The sequence below is a fragment of the Megalopta genalis genome, chromosome 5, assembly GCF_051020955.1.
Source record: "Megalopta genalis isolate 19385.01 chromosome 5, iyMegGena1_principal, whole genome shotgun sequence".
Taxonomy (NCBI): Eukaryota; Metazoa; Arthropoda; class Insecta; order Hymenoptera; family Halictidae; genus Megalopta; species Megalopta genalis.
This window is the reverse complement of record NC_135017.1, coordinates 9,474,531-9,500,497: the sequence shown is the minus strand read 5'-3', so window position 1 is coordinate 9,500,497 and position 25,967 is coordinate 9,474,531. Positions and strand designations below refer to the sequence as shown.

Below are 25,967 nucleotides of genomic sequence, written 5' to 3'. Positions count from 1 at the left end.
CGGGGAAGTCTTGCCTGTGCCGAGTTTCAAATTTCTGTCTCGACCAGGAGAAATCGGATTACCGGGCTTCGGTCCGGATCGTCCGTTTGATCGCGCGCAAAAATTCCGAAAAAAATGTGTCCGACGCCTCGCGGGTAGTGGTTAGAGCCACGTCGCGGACAGAGGATTAATGGAGACACGTTACTTTTGCATTTCCACAGCTTGGCGTCGGTGCAAGAGCAGCGATTACCAAACGCGACGAGCGTGGACGCAGAGGAGACGCCTCCGATCACACCCACGTCTGCCCAACATTCCAAGGTAAAGCTTCACTTGCCCCGGCTGCTCGCTCGCTCTCTGTCTTCCCATTCTTTTTCTCTTTCAGTTTCTCTCTCTCTCTCTCTCTCTCTCTCTCTCTCTTTCTCTCTCTCTGAAATCTATCGATCTATCTATATCTATCCTCGTCTGTCTATCTGTCTGTCTATTTATTTGTCCGTAATCCACGAGTGTCCCAGGCCCCTCCCACTTCCCCCGCTACTCCCGGTGCATGGAACCTCCAGATTCGCGAGCCCGAAACGATCCCCCGGATCGTCCAGTCTTGTCGCGCCTCGGACGAGCCCGAAGGAAAAGAAGAAACGGTGAACGAATTCGATTGTAACGGTCCCCGAGTTGCCTTCGATTGGTCGAGTCACGAGGAACGAATGGAAGTGCACTCTGCGCCCCGAGATACACGTGTTTCGGAGTTTGCATCGAAAGTCCCAGGCCCCGCCCCGAAACCCCAGCCCCCCCCCCCCCGCTCTTTCAAGTTGAACATTTGTCGATGAACAAAAAAAAAGACCCTCGGCGAAGTAGACGACGTCGATGACACCACTCTCCACGCTTTGTAGATCTCTTTCTCTCTCTTGGCCTAACCGAGTAAAACGATGTGTGGTATTATATCTCTTGCAATGACGTGTATCAAGTCCGACCACCGCTTACCCCCGTATCCTATTTATGCTAACAAGCGCATGCACCGAGTGATCTAGAGATTTGTCTGCACACGGTATGTGTGCTACGGGACGGGCCCGGAAACTGGGCCCTCTGTCCGCGAAGATAGAAAACTCTGCCCGCACGATTCGGTGGCCGATTGCGGCGCTGCTGGCGCCAACCGCAGCTTGCAGCACGGCCATCGGACGTTCGTCTTTTCTCGATTGGACGGGACACCATAAACGCCAGTGTGCCAATTTGAATTATTCTATCTTCGCTCAGAGAGGAACTACATAACCACCCAGTTTCTCGCCCGGTGTATACTTGACGCTGTACTGTGTCCGTATGTATACATGCACACACGTGCGCGTATATATGCATCTATACTGTTCTGTATTCGTGTGACACGTGCCTCGTGTGCTCTGTATGCGTATTGTACATACGCACGTGTGTTCGTACGACACGGGGCCCCCCGTCGCGACAGTTCGGGGGGACGAGCACTGCGACAGAGAACGCTTTCCGAACTGTCTCTCTCTCATCGTTAGAGGATAATCGGTCCCCGCGGGCTCACACCCGCACCGCGAATTGGCAATGGGAGGAACACACGCTCGGCGTGGATCGATTAGCGAACGCGGGCCGCGGCACCGCCCACCGGTTCCCCCGCCGGCTGTCCCAACCAATGGGGAACGCGGGAGGCGTGGCGCGGTCGTCACGCGTTCGGTAACGTCCGCGGGAACGGGGGTACACAGCCCGCAAAAGGGCCCTCCAGATCATCATCCTCGACGCCTCGGTCGATCCTAGTTCTCTGTGCACGAAATCTAATGTAAACCTTTCCTCAGGGAACACAGCGCGCGTGCGTGACTCGTTTCGGGGAAACGAGCCCGCCCACGAAACACCAAATTGGGGGAAGGGGACAGTGCGGGGTGAAAATGGAAAACGAAATTCGTTTAGGCTGTTTGTATTTTTTCATTCTTTTTTTTTTCTTTACACAGTGGCGATCACCCAGACCTAGCGTTTCCCGACCGAAATAATGGACAAGATGGCGCCGCGTGAATACTCTCCTCCGACTTGTCTCTCTGTGCGACATTGGACCCCACTCCACCCCGATCAACCCCCCCACAACCAATATTTTCAGTGTTTGCTGTGTCCTGAATAGTATAGATATATTATTTTATATACATTTAGCGTGTATATATTTATATAACATGATATGGCAAGACCGGCCACGCCCCCAGGGGGGGCGTGACCACGATTCGAGTTGTGCCGTCGGCCTTGTCAGATCATTCTCAGTGTTAGCTGTGACTTTAAGGAGGAAAAATACGGTTATTCTGAAACGGAGGAACAAGATTACGAGATGATATGTAAGATGAACGAGAGAAGCTGCGTTCGCGACGAGAGAGTCCCGGTTTTGGTTCCCTCTCTTCCGTTTTGCTTGCTCGCCAGAGGGTCTCTCGCTCTTTGTCTCTTTTCCCTGCTCTCTGTTTTTCACACTCTCTGTCTCTCTCTCTCTCTTTTCTCTGTCACTCTCTCTCACACTCTCTCTCTTTCTCTCTCTCTCTCTCTCACTCTCTCTCTGTTTTCCGATGATAATATTACGAGCGAAGCGAGAGGTTCCGATCCCGGATTCCAAATCGTTTTACATTAGAGGAGAGATTATACTGTGCACGGGGAATCAATAGCAAGCGACGCGGGTTACGCCTGAGAATTTTTGAGAATTTGCAAAGGAAATTGCCTGCAGAGTGTCCAGCGATCCACGATACGATTCTACGCGAAAACACTCGGTGGAAAAGCGTAGAAAGAATTTTTTCGCTACGACGCTCCGCTCCGGGGAAATCCGGGCTGCGACCATCGAACGACACGCCCATCTAGCTCTAGACTCCGCCCACTCTGAGCGCACCCACGCCTACGTCCATCCACGAGTTTCTCCGCAACGAAGCGTCCGTTCCGGAAAAAGTCCGGTTCTACAATTGTCGGTCCCGGTTTCTCGCGTAGAATTTTACTCTCTCGTGTCGCATCACCGATCGTGTGTGACACCCTGTACATATGCTTCTCTATATATTTTATATATATATATTATCTCTCTATCTCTCTTTTTCCTTTTTAATGAAAACCTATAAGCGTAGGTTACAGGCTACAGAATAGTGAAAAAGTGATATTAATTTTTTAGTATGGCTGGAAGTGGAGTACTAACTTCAAGGAGGCCATACAGACCAGTCACGAGTAATTTTTTACTGATTCATATTTATAAATTATTAATTATTATTATTATTATTACCATTATTATTATTATGATTATTATTATTAATACTTCTACTTATTAACATTACTCTTATATTATCATTATTATTATTATTCTGTACTATTTTATATATTACATATATATATATAAATATTTATATATATATTCGCCCATAAGCCCACACCATATACATACACATATATACAGACACTTACACGCGCTAACGCGCGCACACACATATACACATGATTATATATATATTATATATATTTTTTTGTCGGTATAATGTCTGCCGCACAAATCATCATACTGTTTATAGCTGTTTATCCTTAGCGACTATCGAAGTATTCCGGCGAATATTTATTTCTCAAAACTGCGTAGTGTGTACAACGATTGTAGAACAGGCAGAGCATATTTATACGCCCGCCAGAATTCTTCGAGCCTCCGCCGTCGTGAAACATTTACACTATCATTCCACCTGTCGTCTACACCTTACTCTCGAGCTTATCCGGAAAATTCGAATTTTCCCGCGCTTACGTCCGAGGAACTCTCGCGCGCCGTCCATAACCGCTGAACACTATCGCGCCTCGCGTCCGGTCGTTCTCAGATTTACGTTGTTCTGCATCAAACTTAGAGCTTGATCGTTCTGTCCTCGCTACCAACCTGACCGCTTCCGAGATGTGTCCGAAACAACACGCGCGTGCCAACCGGAAGTCTCCGCCTCTGTGCTACGCGCTGCGCTCTCTCTCTCTCTCTCTCTCTCTCTCTAACTCTCTTTCTTTCTTCCTTTCTTTCTCTCTATCTCTCACTTGGCCAGTCTTCCTCACTTGTAAAACTACGGAATTTCTGTTTGATTTAACACTGGTCCTTCAAACTCTGTCTTTCTTTCATTTTTTTGGTTATCGCAAAAAAGGATTGGGTTGGTAGCCCTGCGCGAGGAGCTCGAACGAAAAGACAAATAGAACCGCTCGTTCCAATCCACTTCTTATAGTAAGGTGTAACAAGCAGACCCCGCCCTCGCCCACGCCCTCGCCCCGCCCACGCCCCCACCCCAGCCCCGAAACCACGCCCCGTCTTTGTTTCTCGTACACACAAGGTTTACATTGGATTTCCCCCCGGATTATTGAGACCACGGCGACGAAATTGCACGTGATCGTCGTCGAGAGCGCTGAACCACCCTCACCTCCAACCCTCATCTCAAGCCATCATTAAACCCCCAGCACCGTCATCACTCGATTTACGGGGAGAGAAGAGAAAGAAACATTCGAGGAAACTAGAGCTAGCCCTCGGGAGGAAACCAGACTGATCGGGTTCACCGATCAATCGTGACTTTCCTCTGCTCGCCGTGCACGACAGGGTGAGAAACACTGGGCCCGGTTCTTTTCTCAGAAAAATAGAAACAAAAATAAACGCCAACAAAATTTCCTAACCGATCAGCCTGGCCCAGAACTGAAGAAACGATTGCAAACAAATGTATATGTATATACGACCGGCACATTACGTGTCGCCCAGAACTCGGAACATTTGACGCAGGAAAGTCTCTCTTCGTGAAGATATACTCATTCGTCATTCAAATTTCCCGCGCTCTCATACGAAAATTCAAACCCCCAGCACTGTGCTTACTTCGCTCTGCTCGGCCGCCAGTTCAATCATCCACCGCCGAATCGATCTCGCACCCCCCCCACCACCTCGCTTTCTCGCCATCAAACTTTCATTCGCCATCTCGTCCCATCCGTCGATACTTTGTACGATACACAGATTTCGTATACACACGGCCCCGCTCTATTTTCTTTCCCTACCCTCTCTTTATCTCTCTCTCTCACTCTCTCTTTCTCTCTCTCTCTCTCTATTTCTTTGTCTCTCTCATTTTCTTTTTCTCTCATTCACTCTCTATCTCTTTCTCTCACTCTGTTTCTCTATGTCTCTGTCTCTCTATATCTCTGTCTTTCTCTCTCTCTCTCTCTCTCTCTCTCTCTCTCTCTCTCTCTCTCTCTGTATATCGTATGTACAGAGTAGGGCATCCGAAAACGGGTGTCTGAAAGTCTCTGTGGCTTTTGTACGAACCGAGGGATACTGTTTGACTTGCATGGGGATGGGGGATGAATCTACTTGTCATCATTATTTTTTCTTCATTCATCGTCACGATTTCTTTACCCGTTCATGGTACGTGCAGTTTTTTTTATTTCGTTCCGTTTTTTGTGCACCCTCCGACACTCCTCAGCATCATAATATATCAGTCTTTACCGAGAGTGCAACCCCCTCGTCGACCAGCAATAATTCCATAGTTTTAACGTATCTTTCACGTAGGCCGTCTGTTCTCGTGACTCCGGAAGCCACAGAGGCTTTCAAGTATACCCCTGTGAAGCGACGCGCGGCCCTGTCGGCGATAGAAAAATTTTCAAAACTGAGATTCCGTGCTCTATGAAACCGTGAACGCCCACAGGGTCGCCGCCCACTTCAAACGCCCCGCCCATGTGTACAAGTGTTCTTGGTGGAGCGCCAATTGACCTTGATCTTCTAATATAAATCGTCGCGTTGTAATCGTTAAAACACCACCAAGGACACGATATAAGCGTATCGTAACGTACACATACGCAGCTATTCGACTCTCGAGTCCGTCTATGTATACATATGTATATACTGCCTTACTATAAGGATTGGACCGAAGGTTTCGACTGTGTATCTTTGATTGACGATTGGCCACTTTTCACACCTCTGTTTACTCGCAAGTCTATACTCAGAGCATGTCCCCTCCGTGTATAATATACGGCAAAAGCATGCGGCATGTGTGTGTGTGTGTGTATTTAACGAGAAAGTTATACTGTGTGTGTACACGTAGTTGCGAGAAGGTTCTGAGCACGTACTGTAGCGTATTCTGCATGTGCCGTTTTACTCTCGAGCTTGGCCCACGCGTCGATCTATCGGGTGTCGACGAAGTAACCGACCGGGTCCGCCGCCCCCCCACCCTTTTTCCTCGACGCCCGACGACGCTAGCCCCGACCTCCCCCCTCGAACCGTCCCCCACAGCCCCGTCCGATAAATATGGCTTCCCCGTTGGTTCTGTTACGTCACGATTGGACACTGACTAAAGAGGATTATTAATGGATAATTAATGATTAGAGCGTACCGACCGTATTCGGCAACCAGTCGAGCGTGCACGCGACCGAATTCACGGCCATCTGTTGATTTTTGGATTTTTGATTTTCCGTTTCTCTGTTTCTTTTTTTAAGTTGACTAATACCGGACAGCAATCGATGCCAAACGTAAAAGAGCCCCAAACGAGTACTGACTTGTAACACGCACAACGCACGCACAAAACGCATAACACCCGACCGCAGGTAACTATCTAACGGAAATAATGCATACGTATCTTTTTTTGTTTTTTTTTTCTTTTTTTTTTCTTTTTGGTTTCTCTTTATGTTTCTTTTTTTTTCTCGTCTTTCTCGTTTTCTCGTTTCAATCGTCTCTCGTCTCATTTGTTGTATATCTATGCCTCTCTGTCTCATGTTGATCTCTCGCAAGACCATCGATTCTTTTCGCTCGATCGTGTCGATATACATATAAACCGCGCGTCACCGGTATTACGATGTACCGGGTGTCCCGGGAGGAAAGCAACGAGCCAGCACTGTCCGACAAAGACGTTCCGGTAATAGACCGTAGTAAGCACCGTCGAATATCTCCGTTTCTCGCGGTATCACGCACCGTCGCTGTTCGTCGATAATTTGTTAAATATCAATAATCGAAAAATAATTACTGTACAGATTGTAATCACCTTCCTCTCACAAATGGGTGTCGAGTGTGGTTCACCAGTTTCCTCTTAGGACACCCTGCACATTGATCATCGTTCTCATCTCGATTTATTGTGTTCGAATCATGTTTTTACATTTTCGTTACATCGCCTCTCTTCACGTTTTGTTTCTCTCGCCCTCACGCTCTAGCCCCGCTCACCATTATTATTGTCTCACCGGCATCTTGCATGGAACACATTCGCGCACATTCTACTATTATCAGCATGCCGTAGACGATAAGTCACCGACCAAGGCTCGCGGTCTGTTCATCGGGACCACCGGTAAAAAAGAACAAACTGTCGCGCGGCGCCGAACGCGCGAGCCACGCCTCCCCCCTCCCCATGGGCGTGTCCATGGGGCCGGCAGGAACGACGAACGACCGTCGACGCCTCGATGCACTGCTTTTGGAACGAGAGCCGCTCGTCAGAAGACCCTCTCGCCCCAGAGATCTTCTGACGAGGCCTCGAGGATTCATCGACGCCCATGCCCGCACGCACGGGCGGCAACGGTAGGCAACTTCAAACGCTGGATTGCCACGTCTGCACCACTGTCAGCCGCTAGGCTCACTCTCACGCCTTCGAAACCCACGAACAATCTCGCTCCGGTGTCTGCACCCTCCCATATCCCCTGTTCTCGCACCTATCGAGCACTAAACAACCGTGGCTCCAGCCACCGTCGTAAGCGTGGCAACCCAGCCAGAGACTTGGCCAACCAGTGCCGCCCGGAGAACACGTCCCGCCCCAACGGGAGCCCGACGTAACCTTGAAACCCTGTCCGAAACAGGCACCTGCCCCTGTGCCAGCGGAACGCACTGTCGTGGGGTCAGCGAGCGTCATCGGGGGAGGGTCCCACCCTCACGAGCCACCCACCGCCCATCAGCAGCGTCCGGAGAACGCACTCGACGCTCTGTTAGACGAGCTGCAGACCTTCTCGCGGCCGAGCTCCCAGCTGGGCCACGTGTCCGGCTCGTCGTCGATCCTGTCCGAGATGGGCAGGTCGGGCAGCAGAGAAGCCGCCATTCCACCGGTCACCGGGACACCTGGACGAGCGCCGTGCATCTCGGAGATCGGGAGAAAGGGCAGCGTGGACTCGTCCAGCGGTGTCCTGGCCGTCAGCGGGGCCGTGGTGAGCGTGGCCGCGGCACAGGCTCCCGGCGGGACCCTCAGGCGGTTGCATTCCTACCCATCTAGCTCGGACACGGACACCTCGCCGCCGATAGCGAGACTGCAGGTGACTCTGCAGGACCAGCCGAGCCTGCCGCTGTTGCCGCAGGGTTTCGTGCCGGGCCAGAAGCCGCCAGTTCCCGAGAGGAACGCGGAGCTGTTACAGTTAGCCACCGCCAGACGGGTGCCGCCCCCTCCACCGCCGCGAACCAGCTCCAGATCCCCATTGGCCAGCCCCACCAGTCCCCAGTTGCCGCCCAGGAATCACGCCTGCAACCTGCAGACCGGCAACTCCACCCTGCGCAGGCCGCCAGCCCGTGGGACCATGCCGAAAGAGGGCAAGCCGCCCATGGCGCTGCCGGCGGAAGCAACCAACAACGCGACGGCGACCTTAGAGCCCGGCCTCCACAACTCCTCGTCCTCCCAGTCGTCCGCGGTGTTGTCCGCGAGCAACTCGAGCTCCTGCGAGAGCGTGAACTCGCAGGAGGGGATGCAGAGCCGAAAGGGCAGGCAGGAGCAGCTGGAGCAACGCCACCAGGAGCTGCTGCGCAAGCAGAAGGCGTTGCAGGAGCAGTACGCGCGGCTCCAACAGCTGCAGAGGAACACCGCTGGCCTGGCAGCCGTACCGCCGGCCCCGCCCGACCTCCTCAAGAAGACCGGCTCCGAGAGCAACCTGCTGGCCAAGATGGGCCTGGGCCTCAGCACCGCCAGTTCAGGCTCGCTGACCAGCCTGACCGGCAAACCCTCAATTTCTCAGGAGTCTTCCGTGGACGGGCAACAGCCTCCGCGACCGGAGGAGAACAACGGGGAGCAGGAAGCTGCGAAGACGGTCGGCAACTCGATCTCCATCGGGCCAGGAAACGGGCCGAGCAACGCCGCCGTCTGCGCCGAGAGCAACGACCAATCGGCTGGCGCCGCGGCGACGACCGGCAACGCCGTGTCGACCGTCGCACCGAACGCGACCACCACCACGACCACCAGCAAAATCTACGAGACCGATATTCTGTGACCGAGAGGTCGGTCCTCCTTGATCAAAATCACCGCCGAGGCCGTGCTTGCGAGTTAACCCCGCCCACCGGCGCCGAACGGCCGGCCCCTGGGCGTGGCCAGCCGGGTCACCGCCCGTTTGCCACGCGGCGGGGCTCCCGCCGCGGGGTGAGGGGCCTCGCGCGCGCGCGCTCGATTATCATTATAAAACGTACGACCACACACACAGACACACACAGGACGCTTTTCAGTATTAGGACGAATCGAATTCGACGGGTCAGTCTCTGTAAACGGTAGACGGTCTGCGAACCGTTCCGGAAACGGAACGGTCGCCGGGAATGTAGGGAGTACTGCGTAGAGAATGTTTAGAGCGAGTCACGCGTTATTTATAATATCGAATATCATAATTAAACGGTAATAGTATTAATAATCGTAAAACGGGATGTGTCCGGAGACGCGTGTAATCGAAGCGTTGATTCCTCGGCCGAGTTTCGGGTGATCCCGGTGTCCGCGAGGCTTGAGTGGCTTCTACGAAGGCTCGAGCGACCCCTTCCGCAACGACTGTGCCAAAAATTATCGATGGAAACACAATCGGCACCCATCGACTCACGCCGCCCTCGCATTTTTTAATCGATACATTGCAAGCAAGCAAGCGCGCGCACACTGTGTCGGTGTGCTCGCTATATCCTACGATACATATACGACGGGGGAAAATTTATATTTAAACGAGTATTTAAGATAGGGTAGACTATTGAGACACATCGAATCATGTAAATTGCGCCGGACTGGGTGGAGAATCGTTTAAAAAAAGGAGGATGTTATTGTCGAGCGATGTTTATTTCTTCTTTTATGTAGATTATTATTAGATCTTTTTATGTAGATTATATGTTCGTTCGTTCATTCGGAAACGATTTCCATCCTGTTCCGTGCAATCCTCGTTCGAGCACCGTTCTCCCTTTTCTAGTAATCGACGAGAAGGTGGCGATGATCGAGAGTAAGTCGGGCGAAAATGACCGTGAAGGGGCGGAGGTTGAATCAGCAAATGCGAGGGGACGTGGTCGGTGAGGATTGAGGGCGGAGATTCCGAGGATCGATGAATTTATTCGACGGACAGAGGCAAAGATTGAAAGGAACATTGCTCAATATTTACCGGTCGAAACGCGGCGGCGAGCATCGCGACTCGCTTCGATGGTTGCTCCGCGTGGGCGTGCACCGTTCAAGATCGTGTCGATGGGCGGAGCCGAGTCGCCGAACGGCCCGCCGCTTTCTACGCTACACAAGATTCATTCCTAATTACACTTAGCCAATTAATTGATTCGCTTGGATCGCATCAGCTCGTCGATAGTTCACCCTTCGATCCTGTTTCGTGCGGCGAACACGCCGGCGATGGGCCGAGCGAGAACGATGGGCGGCGCATGTGGCCCCGCCCCGAGCGAATCCGGGAAACCGATTGGAGAAGACGATCTGTTTTACGTTACCGACGTTTTACGTTCGAGTTTGTGCGCCGAGTAGCGGATTCGTTTCGATTTAGAGATTCTCTGTTTACGATTTGTCGATGTTATACTCAACAGATCTCGTCGAACAACGTTTCTCTTCGCTTAGGAAGGCGTTCCAGCCCCGATGGAGAACGACGAAAGAAATGAGAGGGAGGAGAAGAAATCGGAGAAGAAGGGTGTGTTCCCGACGCTCGACAGACATCCGAGATATACCTATATAATCGATACACGCATACTTTTGCTTCGCGAGGCCTAATAGCCTATAGATTCGACTCAGTGCTTGCCTCAAAACAACCCGTTCGTTTACCGGTTACGTTACTTCGAATCGTGCGCCATTTCGCCACTCCACGCGCCCCCCAGTTCCCCCGCGCCTTCTTTGATCGCCGTATTCGGCAACTTAAACATAGTGGATTAGTCAGGTTTCGTCTTGCTACACTTGCGAGTGATCGTGCTCTCATTTATTTTCTACATAAACAGCCAGGAAAACACATCTATATGGAAGTAATAATTAAATATTTAACGATAAGAGTAATAAATACGTGCGTAAGAATATGGATAATAACGAGGATCATCGATCGCAGTTTCAATTCTGTTCCAGCGAGTGTGTGTTTTAAACGAGACAAGACGCGATAGACGATCCCTGTCCACCCCTCCCGACCCGCCCCCGTTACACCACCCCGCCCACCATCCATTTTCCGACAAACGAGAGCACAGTCTTGTTCCGATCGCGCTGCCCGCGATCGGACCTGTATATTGTTCCATTCACGGATAGTAGGTACTTACATACACGCAATCTACAGCCGACATTGCATTTGTACAAAGCTGCTTTCTACCGATGCATCCCCGAATTCTCTCTCGTGCTTAGTTTTTTCCTCGACGATCCTGTCCTATTGTTCTTTCTTGTCGTCGATTAACTTCATCCTCGCTTCTCATTGGTCAACGTTTTATTTATACATATATATACATATATATTTTTTGAGGGACTACGTTGCTCCAGCTTGAATTCCCCGCCTTAGGGCCAACCTCTCTTGAACTCGCCACGCCCTTGGCCCCTCCCACGCTCCCCCCACTACTACTCACTCACCCGCCTACCGAGCAACAAGTTTTCTCTCGCGAGAAAAAAATCGACGCAGAGCGGGACGACCCGAGTACCAATTTAATTTCATCCGTAACATTAGCCGATATTATCGATATCTAATGTTTCCCGACGATCCTGTACGCCAAATCGAATTGACTTGTTACATTTGTAAATGTTTGTAAGTACTATCACGTAATAAAATAATCGATTAAATAATCACCGAACCGGCTCCCATGCTCACCGCTATCTTGCTCCAAAGAAACATTTTTATCTGCCAATCTATGGATTATACTAATCATTCTAACGAAATATACAACAGCAAAGAACCTTTCCCAGCTATACCGTACCAGTAGAACAATTTATTTATTGTTAAAACGGAAGAGAACAATGAAAAAGAAGTTACGATTTTTATCGTGGTTTGAAACATCCAAATGGCGCCAGTCGACGCAGTGGCAAACGCTCAAACTACTTAGTCAAATTCGTTCTAGATACTTCCGCTAGAACGACATTGATTTTCTAAAGCGTCGTCTAGCTAATTCTAGCATCTATAGGTTCGTTTGAATTATAATGATTCGATATTATTCTATGAATCGTTACGATTATTTATCTTGAGAGTTCTATATTATAAAACCGAGGGTTTTTCTTATGCTAAAGTGTTTGCCAATAAATTCAAAAATTCTTTCACGAACCTCTTTATAAATACGAACTATTTACAATTAATTCATTCATAATCGATAATAAAAATGCGCATATTACGTTTGTGATGTCATAAAATTAATTGTTTTATAAGAATTGTCGAAAGTGTGGCGGATGGAAAATAAATTCGGACGGGATAAAATCGATTAAACGATTACTACAGAAAATTAACAATAATTATATATTTTTTTAAATTTCTTTAGTGGGAGTTTCTTGTGTGGTAGTTTATCCAGACAATTACTGATCTTGTTTCGGTTCATCCGGATGATCTTCCTCGGTAGATACCGAGGAATCTTGCAATTTCAATTTCTTTGCTTCGAATTTCTGTATCTCCTTTTCCAGTTTTTCGTACTTTAACAACGCGTGGTCTATATCGCGTCTCATCGACGATTCTAACTTGGCATAGGACTTGATCATCGTTATATCGTCCTCGCATGGTGCGGATTGGGCGGATAGAGCTTGAGGATGAAAGATGTGGTAGAGCTTTATGAGCGCCACAGCTTCGTCTATCCTCTGGCTGTGAATTACATCGACCAGCAAATTATCGATCTTCTTCTCCCAAGCCAAATGGAATGCTAGCGGACCAAAATGCCTGGTAGATCGCAACGATTCGAAGTTTCTCTTCAAGTTTACATCTTCGTAAACCCGCTTCGTGACTCTATGATACTCGGAGTCGTTGGGCTCGAACTGTATGCAGGCACGGTCCAAAATGAATATGTACTCTTCCCTCTCCAGTAAATTCTGAAATAAAATAAATCGTTTCAGCATAATGTATCTTGCATGAATTTTCTAATGTCAGATGACTACGATGCTTACTTCAAGGTGTGGATCAAAAAACATCTTAGGTGTCTCAATCTCCTTGCCGTACACAGGGAAGTACACCTGGTTCATTCTACTCCTTTCATTCATAAACGCGTGTCGTAACTTGCCGTCTGGTTCTCGAACAACTATAAGTCTGTTTTTATTGCTAATCCCAAAACTGATATCGGTGAACACATGTTTCGCAGTGGTTAGCCCTATTAGTCCAGGGTCTTCCTCGATCACCTTAACAGTGTCCTCCTGAGCTTCCACCACAGGCGGCATTTGCAGTCGTGTAAATGCTTTTTTATCCGCTCTCCGTTCGTATTCCATCAGTTGTTCGGTAGTTAAAAATTTCATAATTGAATTTTTCAATGGCTTTCCGTCTTTGCGCGGTTGGAAGACCTTCTCATAATCGGCACGTGTTAATGTCTTCAACAGTAACTGAACGTCCCAGTGGAAAAAGATCTTCCTAGGGTCCGGCTGCGCTGTAAAAGAAACATTGTTTTCGAATAAGGAAATAACATTTAGAGAACATAACCTACGTACACAGTAAAATCGAAGTAACAACCGGCAAGAAAATTGTTTTAAGTCACCTTCTGCTTCGGAGATTGTCGAACAGAAGCGGCGTATCGAAGTAGATTGTTTGTAAACTTTTTCCAAGACTAAACTCGATCGTGTGAACATTGTTCCTCCAATGTTTATGAAAACTTAACCGCACGCACGACTCCAGAGTGAATGGAATTGTAATGCTGCGACCTCTGCCGGTCTATCAGATCAAATTATTTTCTTTCTACCACCTCGTCTGTGTTTCTACGTTACATGGCTTTAAAAATACTTTATTAAAAACAATATTGTAATATATACAAGGCTTACGCCAGTCCCGTCTGCGGAAACGATTCCCATCGCAGAAATTCGATAAATCACGAAACCACGGAGACTTAAACTCAAAACGAATTGCACTTAAGTCCCGAAATTCCGCTTCGTTCGATTTCAGTTCGTAACTCGAGGCGAAGAAGATATTCCGCGACAAAAAGATCATAATTTTCTAAATTGTCCGATTGAGAACTTTCTCTCACAAGAAATCATAATACTATCTCGAGAACGCGTCGGTGGGAACGGCCGAGGATTTGTAGTCTTTCATAAAATTCCCGATGGCCTGTCTCAGGTTCCACTTGCACTCTTCCAAATACGTCTTGGCCCATTCTTCGTTCAGCGTCGTGATCTCGAGAAATTTGTTCATTATTTCCTTCTTCTCGGTGCTGCTGAAGCACGTTGGCACGATGTCGTCGTACGAGATCTTGGAGTCGATGCTGGAGGGGAGAACTTCCTTGACGGGGAGCTCCACGAAATACTGGTCGTTAAGAATGTTGTATTCGTTATCGGCGCCGGCCAGCAGGACGAAGGTCCTGTTGAACGCCAGGACTTGCGAGACGTTGTTCTTGAAGATAGCCTTGAAGAGACCTCCAACGGAAATGGCGAGACACATTCCATCGTCGAAGATCAGGTCGCAGATGAACGAGCTTCTGTCGTGGTAGGACCTCGGCAGCCTCTTCAGCCCGCCCAAAATATTGTCCGGGCCATAGTACAGGTGTTGCCTCTTCTTGTTCGGGTCCGCTGTTTTGGTCAGGTTTCTGCAGGCGGTGAACTGCGTCAGGTTCTTCTTGTGCGCCACCGCGCCGGGAATACCCGAATTCATCGAGTAAAACGCGTTCTTGTGATAGAGTCCTCTCAAGACCGTTCTGTCGCCTTGATCGTACAGATTGAAGAAATGATTGACGAATTTGGAGACCAGTTCTTTCCTCTCCTCATTCTTCAGGTATCTCGTGTAGGTTAGCGGCAGAGAGCTGGTCTTCACGTAGACCCCGTCCAGTTGGACCAGATACGGGCAATACTTTTTAGCGGACTCGATGTATTGCTTAGGTTTCGAATAGTTCTCGCAAAGAGGGTTCCCGTCCAGCCATAGCTTCGTTATAGGCATATTTTTCAGGGGGGTTAGGACCTCCATGTTGTAGAGATTGTTGTGCCTCAAGTCCAGGTACTTGATGGAAGTCAGACCGCAAGTTTCCATCGGTATCAGGTTGAACAGTTCGTTCTTTTGGAGGTTCAGATGCTCGACCGTCGCGATCGCGGTTTTCGTGAGTTTCATCACGTGGTTGAACGTTCTCTGTTGGGTCAGAGGGCAGTAGATGGCCTTGGACATGTCCGGGTCCTTGTGAAACTGTTCCAAGTCCAGGCTCTTTTTATTGGGATCGTATTTCTTGGCCAGACCTGCCAGGAGCAGCGGCTGCAGGTTGATTTTTAGATCGTGGATAGACGCGAAACCCAGTGTTACTATTAAAATCAAGGGGTCCCCTTCGGGATTCTTTATTATTAAGTTGGTCTTGCATAATTTGTCCAGTGCATGCGCACAGTTTCGTGCCAGGAAGTACGTGTCCTCGCCGATGGCCTGGTACTTAACAGGCACCAACTCTGCAGGCTCAATGGCGTTCAAGATAGCCTTCAGCACGATCTCCTTATCGTATTGCGTGCCCTTCAATATTCTGACCTTGTGCCACACGTCGGACCTGCCCATTAAAGTCCTCTCTTGAAACATCGATCCACCCATGCTGATCTTAATCGCTATGGACGAGTCCAGCTGCATGGGCACTATGGGCAAGTTCGTCCGCTGCATCTTTGCGAACTAACGGCAATCCTTTATATTAAAAAATCACTCGTACCTACAAGAAGCAATATTTATTTTATCTGGTGTTAGGTTAGGTCATTCTCGTCGCGAAAAATATGAATTAAAAATATCACAATTGAGCTCAACAAATTACCTGTTTCGGAAATCCTTACTCTACGAAAACGTGCCTCATCTTTCGTCTCATTTGTTCGATATATTGTTGCATATATTTGTCCGTCTACAACGCGACATTGTTGATATTCGGCAGCGCTATCTACCAGCCATTTCGTGGAAGCAGTCGGCAACTTACCGGTCGCTACGGTCCCCAAGCGGGCTCAAGTACGGCTCATTCTTCTCAGAGTGCGACACGTTGCAAAACCCTTGGGTAAAAATGTCGCAGACGGTATAAAAAGCGGAAGAGGACGTTAAAATTGGACAAGGTGCTTCCGATGGACCCGTTGGCCCCGGTATTGGTCCAGGAATGATCAGGTCAGCAAGTCGATTTGAGGACAGGACGGCCTGGGTTTGGCCGTGTCAGGCCAATCACGCATGAAAGCAACAATGAGAGGATGGTCGAAATGGTGGGATAGAGGCCCGAGACCGGTGATTTCGTCCTGTTCGCAGGGTATCGATGATGCCAGCCTCATCGGCGGCCGTGTGTGCGTCGGCACGTTGCGCCTTGGGCGATCCTCTTCCGCGTTTCACGTCGCCGGAAAAGGAAAAATCCCCGTCGAACGATCTGCTAGTTATATACCAGCCGGCCGGATTTTTCTCGAAACCGGGGAAGACATCCGACCAGATGCACGGTAATGGCCACGACCATATGCGGTGACCCCTAAGAGACCAGCCAGATACGCGCTGCCACGTTAAGTGCGCGATTTAGACGCCGTCGCGTCGCCGTGGAAAAATGCTAATGGAGACGCGCGGGGACCTTCCGATTATCAGGCCCACAGGTACGTCCCGCAATTGAAACAAAGTGGGCCTGATACGGTCGAGGTTCGGATTTGCATTGCAAGTGTAAGGGGGCACCGCCACTTATCATCCGAGGGCGTGAGACGCCTTCGATCGTTGTCCTTACGGAGATGTGGCAACACCGCAGCCGAAATTTGTCGATATTCAAAGTTCTGTAACTTTGCGAAAAGATGTCGTAGGGCAATGGACCTTAGCTCGTTTTAAAGGGCGGAATCTGTACTTTCCAGCCACTTAAGTTATTTCACAATAGCTTTACTATGTTCCTAATGGTCGCCATTTTTGCAACAATCGTCATTTCTTGATCATTTTTCAACTTCGCGAAACTCTGGAGGCTTTAAACATTTTTTTTTAATCAGTGAAATTATAGTGCTTTTGAAGATTGAAGTCTCCTCTTACAAACGAGTCCAAAAACAAAACGCTACGATTTTTTTGCTGCAAATTTGTGGCACTTTGAATGAATTTTCGAGCTTCTCGTAGAAGGAAGATTCTGCAACATTCAAAATTCTGTAACTTGGTAACAAAATATCGTACGACTATGAATCTTAGCTCATTTTAAAGGACGGAATCTGCACTTTCTAGATACCTAAGTTGTTTTATAATAACGTTGTTTTATCGTAAACAGCTGCAGCTTCAGTAACAAGGATCGCGATCCTTCAGACAAGGATGTCTCATATTCACAAATCTCTGAGATGTTCAATAAATTATTCTTGTAATTGAAACTGTAGTGGTCTTAAAGCGTGAAGTCTCCGCTTTTCAACGAGTACAAAACGACCTCTGTGCGATTTTTTTTCACGAATACACAGTCGATCGATTGAACAATGTTCCAGCATCGCTCAAATTCGGGGTCAGGATTTGAGAATGAAAACTTATCGATATTCAAAGCCCTATAACTCCGCGACAAAAGCGCGCAGGGTAACGAACCTCGGCTCATTTTAAAGAGCAGAATCTGCTCTTTCCGTCCATATAAATTATTTAGTACTTCCTCTAAACTAGAACGTCAGAATCCACATTCATCTTCACTCGCGAACCTGAAGATCAGCGTCCAAAATGGAGCATCGTTCCTCCAGGGTCAATGCGGACCCAAGCGCCGCGTTACAGCCAAACAAACGAATGAAACCTCGAGGACGGTGTCGGGAAAGGTCTCGAGGTCACGATCCGCCAGTTTTCCAGAACTTCGGCGCTCGTCGGAGGACGTCTCCGGATGCAAAGAGTCGGCGCGGATGGGTTTTCGAGGAGGAAGTGAGGGCTCCGCGGCGATTCCCTTTCTTTTCGTGGCCGGAGGAATTCGCCGGCGTGCCGGGGCACGTCGGCCCGTATTATAGCAATTCAATAATAAATTGTAGAACGCTCGGTCGTCGCATTATGCGCCGGTAATCACAGTAATAAGCAGTTCTAAAAGTAACGTAAGTACGTTGTAGGTAGTAACGAGTGAGCCGTAATCTCGGGGATGCTTCGACGGGAATCCGAAGCCTCTGGAGAGGAATAGAGAGGGCGATTCGCGGGAAGGAACAACGCGCGGGACGCGCCGCGTGAGAGGGAGAGAGGACAGAGAGGGAGGAGAGAGAGCCCATGGGCGTCATCCGCGGCGTTTGATCTAGAATCGGCATAATTTACAACTCGAAGGAAATTGAGCCGGCAAGAAAGTCGACTCGCGGAGCACGGATCGTCGGTCCCTGCCGCCCCTTCCGGCACTGGATCACGCTGGATCGATGGATCGCTCGTCCCGGGGTCGACGTCCATTCGCTCGAGTCGGAAAACTTTGCGAACCTTTAGCAAGACCCGCCGCTCGCCGAGCGTTGTTTCTACGCGCGGCTTTCGATTAGATTCGGTCGATCTCGGCGGCGAGCTAGTTCAGCGGGAAAATTGCGCTGGAAATTGAATGGACCTGCTGCAGCAAGTTTTCCGCTCCCCTTGGATCGCTATCGGGCGATAAACAGCCGCGTATGTACGCCTATGGTACGCGGCGACCCTGCCGTACGTACCCGTTAAGCCAACATCTAATTCGATAACTGGCGAAAATAATAACGTAGCGATCTGTTGCGTTCGCGGGCAACGCGCAATCATCCGTTTCGTACCGGGTGTCCAAGCAACAACCATCCACGGCTCGCATCATCCTCCGGACAGCTTTTTATTTGCCGGCCTGCCAGGGTTATTTAATATTTTCTCGATTTTTTTAGGCGCGGCCCGCACTCCTCTGTACGGGAAACTTAATGGGATTATTGAAAGAAAAGGTTCCCGAATGTACTCGATCTTGCTGGACCTGCACGACACTTCTCCCGCACATAATTAATCTAGTGATTAGGCTATCTAGCGTTTAAGTGGTCGAACTTTTAGTTTCCCCGCGATAGTTGCAGATTTCTCGATATTCAAAGTACTATAACTTTGTGAGAAATAATTGCAGGGCAATCGACGGTAGGTCATTTTAAAAAGCAGAATCTGCTCTTTTCAGGAACATAAATTATTTTGAAGTAAGGTTACTGTGTTCCTGTTGGCTACCATTTTATCATCAATGGTCAGTTTTTGACTATTTTTTGAGTTTGTAGAAGTCTGTAGGCTTTACGCAATTTTTTTGTCAAATGATGCTGTATTGTCTTGCAGGAATGAAATCTGCCCTTTCAAACGAGGCCAAAAGCATGGTTTTACGATTTTTTCTTGCCATTTTGGGGCCCTTTGAATAAAAAGAGTGCCACGGGGGATTCGGTTTTCGAGCTTATATGCTGAAAGAAGATTCTGCAATTTTCAAAGTTCTGTATCTTCGTCGATAAAAATCGTGGGACAATGAATCCTAGCTCAATTTACAGGGTGAGAAATGTGCTTTCCATCCACCTAAGTATTTTTGTGATATCACTACTGCGTTCATAACAGTTGCAATTTTACTAATACTATCCATTTTTTATCATTTTTCAACTTCACAGACCTGCGGAGAGTTCAAAAAATTTTTCCCATCCCTGAAACCACAGTGATTTGAAAGCGTAGAGTCTTACCTTTCGAACGAGCACGAAACGACTACCCTACGATTTTTTTTAACGAATATACAGCCGGTCGAATGAAAAACGTACCGTCGTCGCTAAAATCGAGAGTCGTAAGGTCAGGTTTCAAAAACGAAAATCGATCGATCTTCGAAGCCATAACTTTGCGACCAAAAATTGTACGCAAACGAGCCTTAGCTCATTTTAAAGAGCGAAACTTGCTCTTTCCATCCACACATTTCCATCGTTCCAGTGACACCGTCGCCCCACCTGGTATCATGCGTTCACGATGTCAGACTTCGATCATGTTCAGCCGCGACCGAAAACGCCGGCCACCAAAATCGAGCATCGCGAGACCGGGGTCAAAAGGGACCCGGAGCCCCGCCATCTGCGATCGGTCCGCATAATTGAGCGGCCCGTGCTCTCGCGCGCCAATAAATGAATGAGATCTGGAATGCGGGGTCGGGAAAGGGGAGACGTTCTCGCTCGGTTCCAGGGAATCAGATAATTTTCGGGAGAGCTGTAGGAGCGGGGCCGGGAGCGGCGGGGAGGAGAGAAGGACTCTCTCGGGCATCCTCTGCACGGTAGCAATTTATAACGAGTCGCCGGAGCTACCTCGGTAGCAGATGACATTTATTAAAAGTTTCGGGCCCGGCTCGGGACGAGCATCGATCTTCTTCCAGCCGCCGCGCCGCCGCCGCCGCCAGGCCTCGTGTTGCTCCTCGGGTACACTCCTCTCTCGGGAGAGCAGGCCTCCGAACCCGGGGACTCGTTGTTGCCCGTCCACGAGAAATACCGAACAGTTTAATAAGCAAGCGGTAGCCGCGATACCGCGATACTACGGCTGCCATTCATCACTCGACGCCGACTCGTCGTCGTCGTCGCCGCCGGTCTGACTTCACGAGCATTTCGAACGCGCTCGCCTTTCCACGGCCTTGAACCCCTTCGAAGACCCAGCCGGTGTCCATGAAGAGGTCTTAGACGAAATGGGGCGTTTCTGTACCCGAGTCCGATGCCTGCGTCCTTGGAAAACGCGATGAAGGAGATAAAGAGGAAGTTGGAAACGAAGCTGAAGAAGAAGCTGAAGGACAAGCTGAAGAAGAATTTGAAGAAGAATCTGAAGAACAAGGTGAAGAAGAAGTGGAAGAAGGAGTGGTGGACGTTATCCTACGAAGAATATGGTAATGAAATATCGGTTCAAATCTGCGGACTGTGTCCTTAAAAAGTCGACTCAGAGGATGAAGTGGAAGACGAAGAAGGAGATAGAAGCAGAAGATGAAGAAGTATTCTACAGAAAATAGGACACTGAATAGTAGACTCAAGGTGAATATCTTTAGGTGAATATCTTGGAATAAATCGACTTGGAAAATGAAGAAGAAGACGAAGAAGCAGCTGAAGAAGATGCTACACTTCAACCTGCATCCAGGTTGTAAAATCGACTTGGAAGACGAAGAGGAACTTGAAGAAGCAGACGATGAAGAAGCTGTGGATATATTCTACAGAAAATAGGGCACCGAAGAGTAGACTCAAAGCTGCCTTTAGATGAATATCTCGCAAAAAATCGACTCGGAAGATGAAGAAGAAGACGAAGAAGCAGCTGAAGAAGATGCTACAGTGGCGAACATTGTGCTAAAGAAAATAGAGTATCCTAGTGCATACTGAAACCTGCAACCAGGTTGGAAAATCGACTTGGAAGCCGAAGAGGAACTTGAAGAAGTAGAAGATGAAGAAGCGGTGGATGTATTCTACAGAAAATAGGGCACCGAAGAGTAGACTCAAAGCTGCCTTCAGATGAATATCTCGCAAAAAATCAACTCGGATGATGAAGAAGAAGACGAAGAAGCAGTTGAAGAAGAAGATACAGTGGCAAACATTGTGCTAAAGAAAATAGAGTATCCTAGTGCATACTGAAACCTGCAACCAGGTTGGAAAATCGACTTGGAAGACGAAGAGGAACTTGAAGAAGTAGAAGATGAAGAAGCGGTGGATGTATTCTACAGAAAATCGAGCACCGAAGAGTAGACTCAAAGCTGCCTTTAGATGAATATCTCGCAAAAAATCGACTCGGAAGATGAAGAAGAAGACGAAGAAGCAGTTGAAGAAGAAGATACAGTGGCGAACGTTGTACTACAGAAAATCGAGTACTCTAGCGCACACTGAAACCTGCAAGCAGGTTGTAAAATCGACTTGGAAGCCGAAGAGGAACTTGAAGCAAAAGCTGAAGAAGTGGCGAGCATTGTCCCGGGAAAAGCGGGCTAATTCCGTGGCGAATGCCGCGAGTTTTCTTGAACGAACGGTGCTCGCCGAAGCGGATTGGAGCGGGCAGGTCCTCCTCCGACGACAAAAGCCCGGCACCGGTTCGCGGCGGGCTCGCGGCGCGGATCGACCCGTCATACTAGCCGGCGGTCGCGTGCAAAAAATACGTTAATTTCGCGGAACTTGCATGACCGTGCAAATAAATAAAACGGCGACACATGCACGGCCGCGGCACACAGGGACAGGCCGGGCTCGCGCGGCCGGCTCGGCGTATTTTATATTTTATCCGGTTCGAATGATTGATTGCGCTCCGGCCGGCGGGGTTCTGCCCGGCCCGATACCATCTCGCGGAATGCCCCGACTGTACTTGTCGTTTCACGCATTGTTTATTATTGTCCGATGCTTTTATCGCGATCGTCGTCGACGTCGCCCGCTCCCGCCGTTGGACGGTCGCGTTTTCCGCGGAAAGCCGTCTTCGAGCCGGCCTGAAAACTACGCGGAACGGACCGTGGAAAACGTAGGACGCGACGGGGGAAGGGTAGCCTAATTTGGAGCGGAACCTAATTCGAATCAGAGCAACTCGAATCAGCACAGCTTGAATCGTCTTGCGCATTGAAACAGGAAATTTATTGCAAAGTTCTCGACGGGGTTGATTGAAAATTGTGATTTACGTAGGCGTTCTGCGGAAGGAAAGTATTTATAGCGCTGCGAATGGTAATGATTGACTTTTAATTGGTGTAATTATGTTCCCAAAAGCGACTGGCATATCGCCGTCGTGACAGACCACGCGTGAAAGGTCCCAGAATCTGTGTCAATTTAATTGCAGATAAACGTTTCACTGATATTTTAATCTATGCTAACGTGTGAAATAAAAGCGACATCAAATTTTTTGGGGGGACCGACGCCTCCGTAGATGTCAAGATCGAAGTCTTCGCTTTCTAACGAGGCCAAAGACGTTATTGAACGATTTTTACTCGCCGATTTATCGCACGTTGAACGAAAAGTGTGCAGCTGAAATTAGAACGACGATCGGCAAACGTTTGACGTCGGAAAGTGTCAACGTTTGAATTGCTATTATTTTGTAACAGAAAAATCACAGAAAAATGCACCTATGCTCATTTCAAAGGGCAAACTTTTTGCTCTCGAGCCCTCTGAGTTGTTCTGATCGAAAAAAATTTTGTACCGAACTATAATAACATAAAGTGGTCATTTTTATGATTCAGCAAACATCAGAACGACGGTCGAATCTTGCGTAAGAAAGTGTCGATGTTTGATCTGCGATAAGATCGCGGGAAAAAATCGTAGGAAGATCTATATGAGCTTATTTTAAAGAGTAAAGCCTCCTCTCTTCAGCAGTCTGTCTTGTTTCGATCGAAAAAATTTCGTACAAGATTGCGAACAGGAAAATGATCATGAATCAAATGAATCTTGCATAAGAAAGTGTCGATGTTTAACCTATCGTAAGATCGCGAGAAAAAATCGTAGTGAGATCCACATGAGCTTATTTTAAAGAGTAGAATCTCCTCTCTTCAGACGTCTATCTTGTTCGGATCGAAAAAATTTCGCGCAAGACTGCAGGCGCAAAGCAAACGCTAATGCAACACAGACCTAAAACAGTTGATTCGATTAGACGCAGCGCGGACAAAAATTACTTGCAGCGTTTCCACTGGTAATTACGGACTGTCGTTCGTAAATTAGCATCAACCTAATCCGAGAAAGTCGACCGTACCCCAACCCCTACCCTGCTCCCAGTGAATAAGCGAAGCGAGCGCGATTTATCGCGCGTGTTTGAAAAATTGCATCGAAGCCGTGTTTGCACCTAGCGCATTCGAACGGGAAGGAGGGCGAGGGGGACGGTCCGGAGGGGGCACGGAGCGGAGAAAAAATGAGGCAAAACTGTATCGGAAGATAATGAGGGGGTAGCCGTGTGCCGGTGATCGGGTCCATTCACCGCAGAAGAGGAATAACACGAAGCAACCGAGACGCCAACTATTATAGATGCAGCTCGACGATGCGGCGAAAAAAAGAGGAGCGTGATCCTCGATCGATCGCGGTTTTCCAAAAATTTTATTACGCTGAAAAATACGCTGCTATGCGCTGCCGAGCAACCGAAGCATAAAAAGATTCTGTAAGAATTTTTACGTGGAAAAATTGCCAGCGCTGTGTGTTCTGTGCAACAAAGACTATTTTTATTTGTATACATGATAGAATAAATTATTATTATTATTACTATTACTATTATTACTATTATTATTACTATTATTATTATTACTATTATTATTATTACTATTATTATTACTATTATTATTACTACTATTATTATTACTATTATTATTATTACTATTATTATTACTATTATTATTATTACTATTATTACTACTACTATTATTATTACTATTATTATTACTATTATTATTATCACTATTATTATTATTACTATTATTATTACTATTATTATTACTATTATTATTATTACTATTATTATTACTATTATTATTACTACTATTATTATTACTATTATTATTACTATTATTATTATTACTATTATTATTATTACTACTACTACTACTACTACTACTACTACTACTACTACTACTACTACTACTACTATTATTATTATTATTATTATTTTTATTATTATAAATTAAACTACAATTGAGTGGACAGAAATCATAGCGCCGCAAGTCGCAGCATTTATTACCAGACTGCGACTAGCAGCCAGCCCGGTGACGGGGAACAAAGCATTTGTTACTTGGCCGCGGATTTTTATGCAAAATAAAAGCTGTCCGCATTAATTTCAAGATACAGCGACCACGTACACATTCATTTTTCTTATTAATAATTTCCACGAGTCGACAGGAATACGACAGTGTTCGTAAATTCTTCGCACGTCTTTCACTGTTTCGCATTCGAACTACTCGTGTTTCTCGCAAATTGCATAAAATCCGCGGTATATTTATTCGGATCGAACATGTCATTGGATCTACGACAGAAACGAGTAATTAAAAACGACGAGAATGTTAACTCGATTGAACTGAAATTATTAAAGAGAGAAAGGAGTTCTCTTTTCGACCCCTTCTCCGTGCAATTGCCGAAGACAATTTTTACTCCGCACGAAGATCCGCGGTCTATTTGTCGCAGACGGGCGTCGAAAGACGTCGCACGACATCTCCGGTCGTACAACGTGTTAAAACTGACCGGCGTGGATCGTGGACCAATTGAAAAATCCGCACGGGTGAAAGAATGTTCTCGAGTCGACGCTAATGGCCGCTAAAATTGCAGCATTCTACGCTCTTCCACTTCGAGAAAGAGAAGGAAATAGAGGGACAGGCAGACAGAGAGAGAGATAAAGAGAAGAGAGAGAACGAGAGAAGAGAGAGAAAGAGTGAAGAGAAGAAGAGAGAGAGAAGGAAAGAAGAGAGAAAGAGAGAGAGAGAGAGAGAGAGAGAAAGGAAGAGAGGAAAACGAGAGAAAGAGAGAAAAGAGAGAAAAAGAGGGAGACAGTTAGAAAGAAGAGAGAGAGAGAGAGAGAGAGAAAGGGAGAGAGAGAGAGAGAGAGAGAAAGGAAGGGAGGAAAACGAGAGAAAGAGAGAAAAGAGAGAAAAAGAGGGAGACAGATAGAGAGAAGAGAGAGAGAGAAAGAAAGGGAGAGAGAGAGAGAGAGAGAAAGGAAGGGAGAGAGAGAAAAAGAGAGAGAGGAGAGAGTGTCGTGGTTTCTCCATCTTCTGTGGGTATACTTGAACGAGCTCGCGCCGTAACCAATAAATTTTTCGCGTTACCTGTACCAATAAAATGAGATAGCGGGAGTAGAGGAGGCATCGACGCGATCCTGAAACAACTATACTTATCGAGGATCGTGCCTCGCAGGGTCTGATGGAACCCCGCGTTTTCAGTCCCGCTTCTGTAATTACTATCCTC

General features: G+C 47.8%; 3 protein-coding genes across 24 annotated transcripts in view; 1 reads left to right on the top strand and 2 right to left on the bottom strand.

Moving 5' to 3' along the window:
* Positions 1-11,912, top strand: part of LOC117220943 (uncharacterized) — a 162,209-nt gene extending 150,297 nt beyond the window's left edge. For 16 of the 19 annotated variants that reach the window (XM_076522080.1, XM_076522083.1, XM_076522090.1 and 13 more), the window contains 2 exons: positions 201-297; positions 7,753-11,912. In XM_076522080.1, coding sequence (XP_076378195.1) covers positions 201-297; positions 7,753-9,141 — 1,486 coding nt within the window. In that variant the 3' untranslated portion in view covers positions 9,142-11,912. Of the gene's footprint in view, positions 1-200; positions 298-3,109; positions 3,163-6,411; positions 6,520-7,752 lie in introns of those variants that run through there. The other 3 variants (XM_076522094.1, XM_076522095.1, XM_076522096.1) reach the window with 3 other exon arrangements.
* A 644-nt stretch (positions 11,913-12,556) lies between these two features.
* On the bottom strand, positions 12,557-14,012 carry mRpS22 (mitochondrial ribosomal protein S22). Of its 4 annotated transcripts, none has more exons than XM_076522099.1 (3): positions 13,737-14,012; positions 13,206-13,670; positions 12,557-13,130 (listed from the first exon to the last, which is right to left on the bottom strand). In XM_076522099.1, the coding sequence occupies exons 1-3, from the start codon at positions 13,872-13,874 to the stop codon at positions 12,627-12,629; spliced, it is 1,107 nt and encodes a 368-aa protein (XP_076378214.1). In that variant the 5' UTR covers positions 13,875-14,012; the 3' UTR covers positions 12,557-12,626. The 4 variants fall into 4 exon arrangements, with proteins under 4 accessions (XP_076378214.1, XP_033327336.2, XP_076378216.1 ...); XM_033471445.2 differs by having other exon boundaries at positions 13,206-13,675; positions 13,784-14,012; XM_076522101.1 differs by having other exon boundaries at positions 13,784-13,922.
* On the bottom strand, positions 14,011-16,142 carry LOC117220951 (nuclear RNA export factor 1). Its single transcript, XM_033471444.2, has 2 exons — positions 16,007-16,142; positions 14,011-15,907 (listed from the first exon to the last, which is right to left on the bottom strand). Exon 2 carries the CDS (start codon positions 15,859-15,861, stop codon positions 14,281-14,283), a length of 1,581 nt encoding a protein of 526 aa, XP_033327335.2. The 5' UTR covers positions 15,862-15,907; positions 16,007-16,142; the 3' UTR covers positions 14,011-14,280.
* Positions 16,143-25,967: the final 9,825 nt, after the last annotated feature.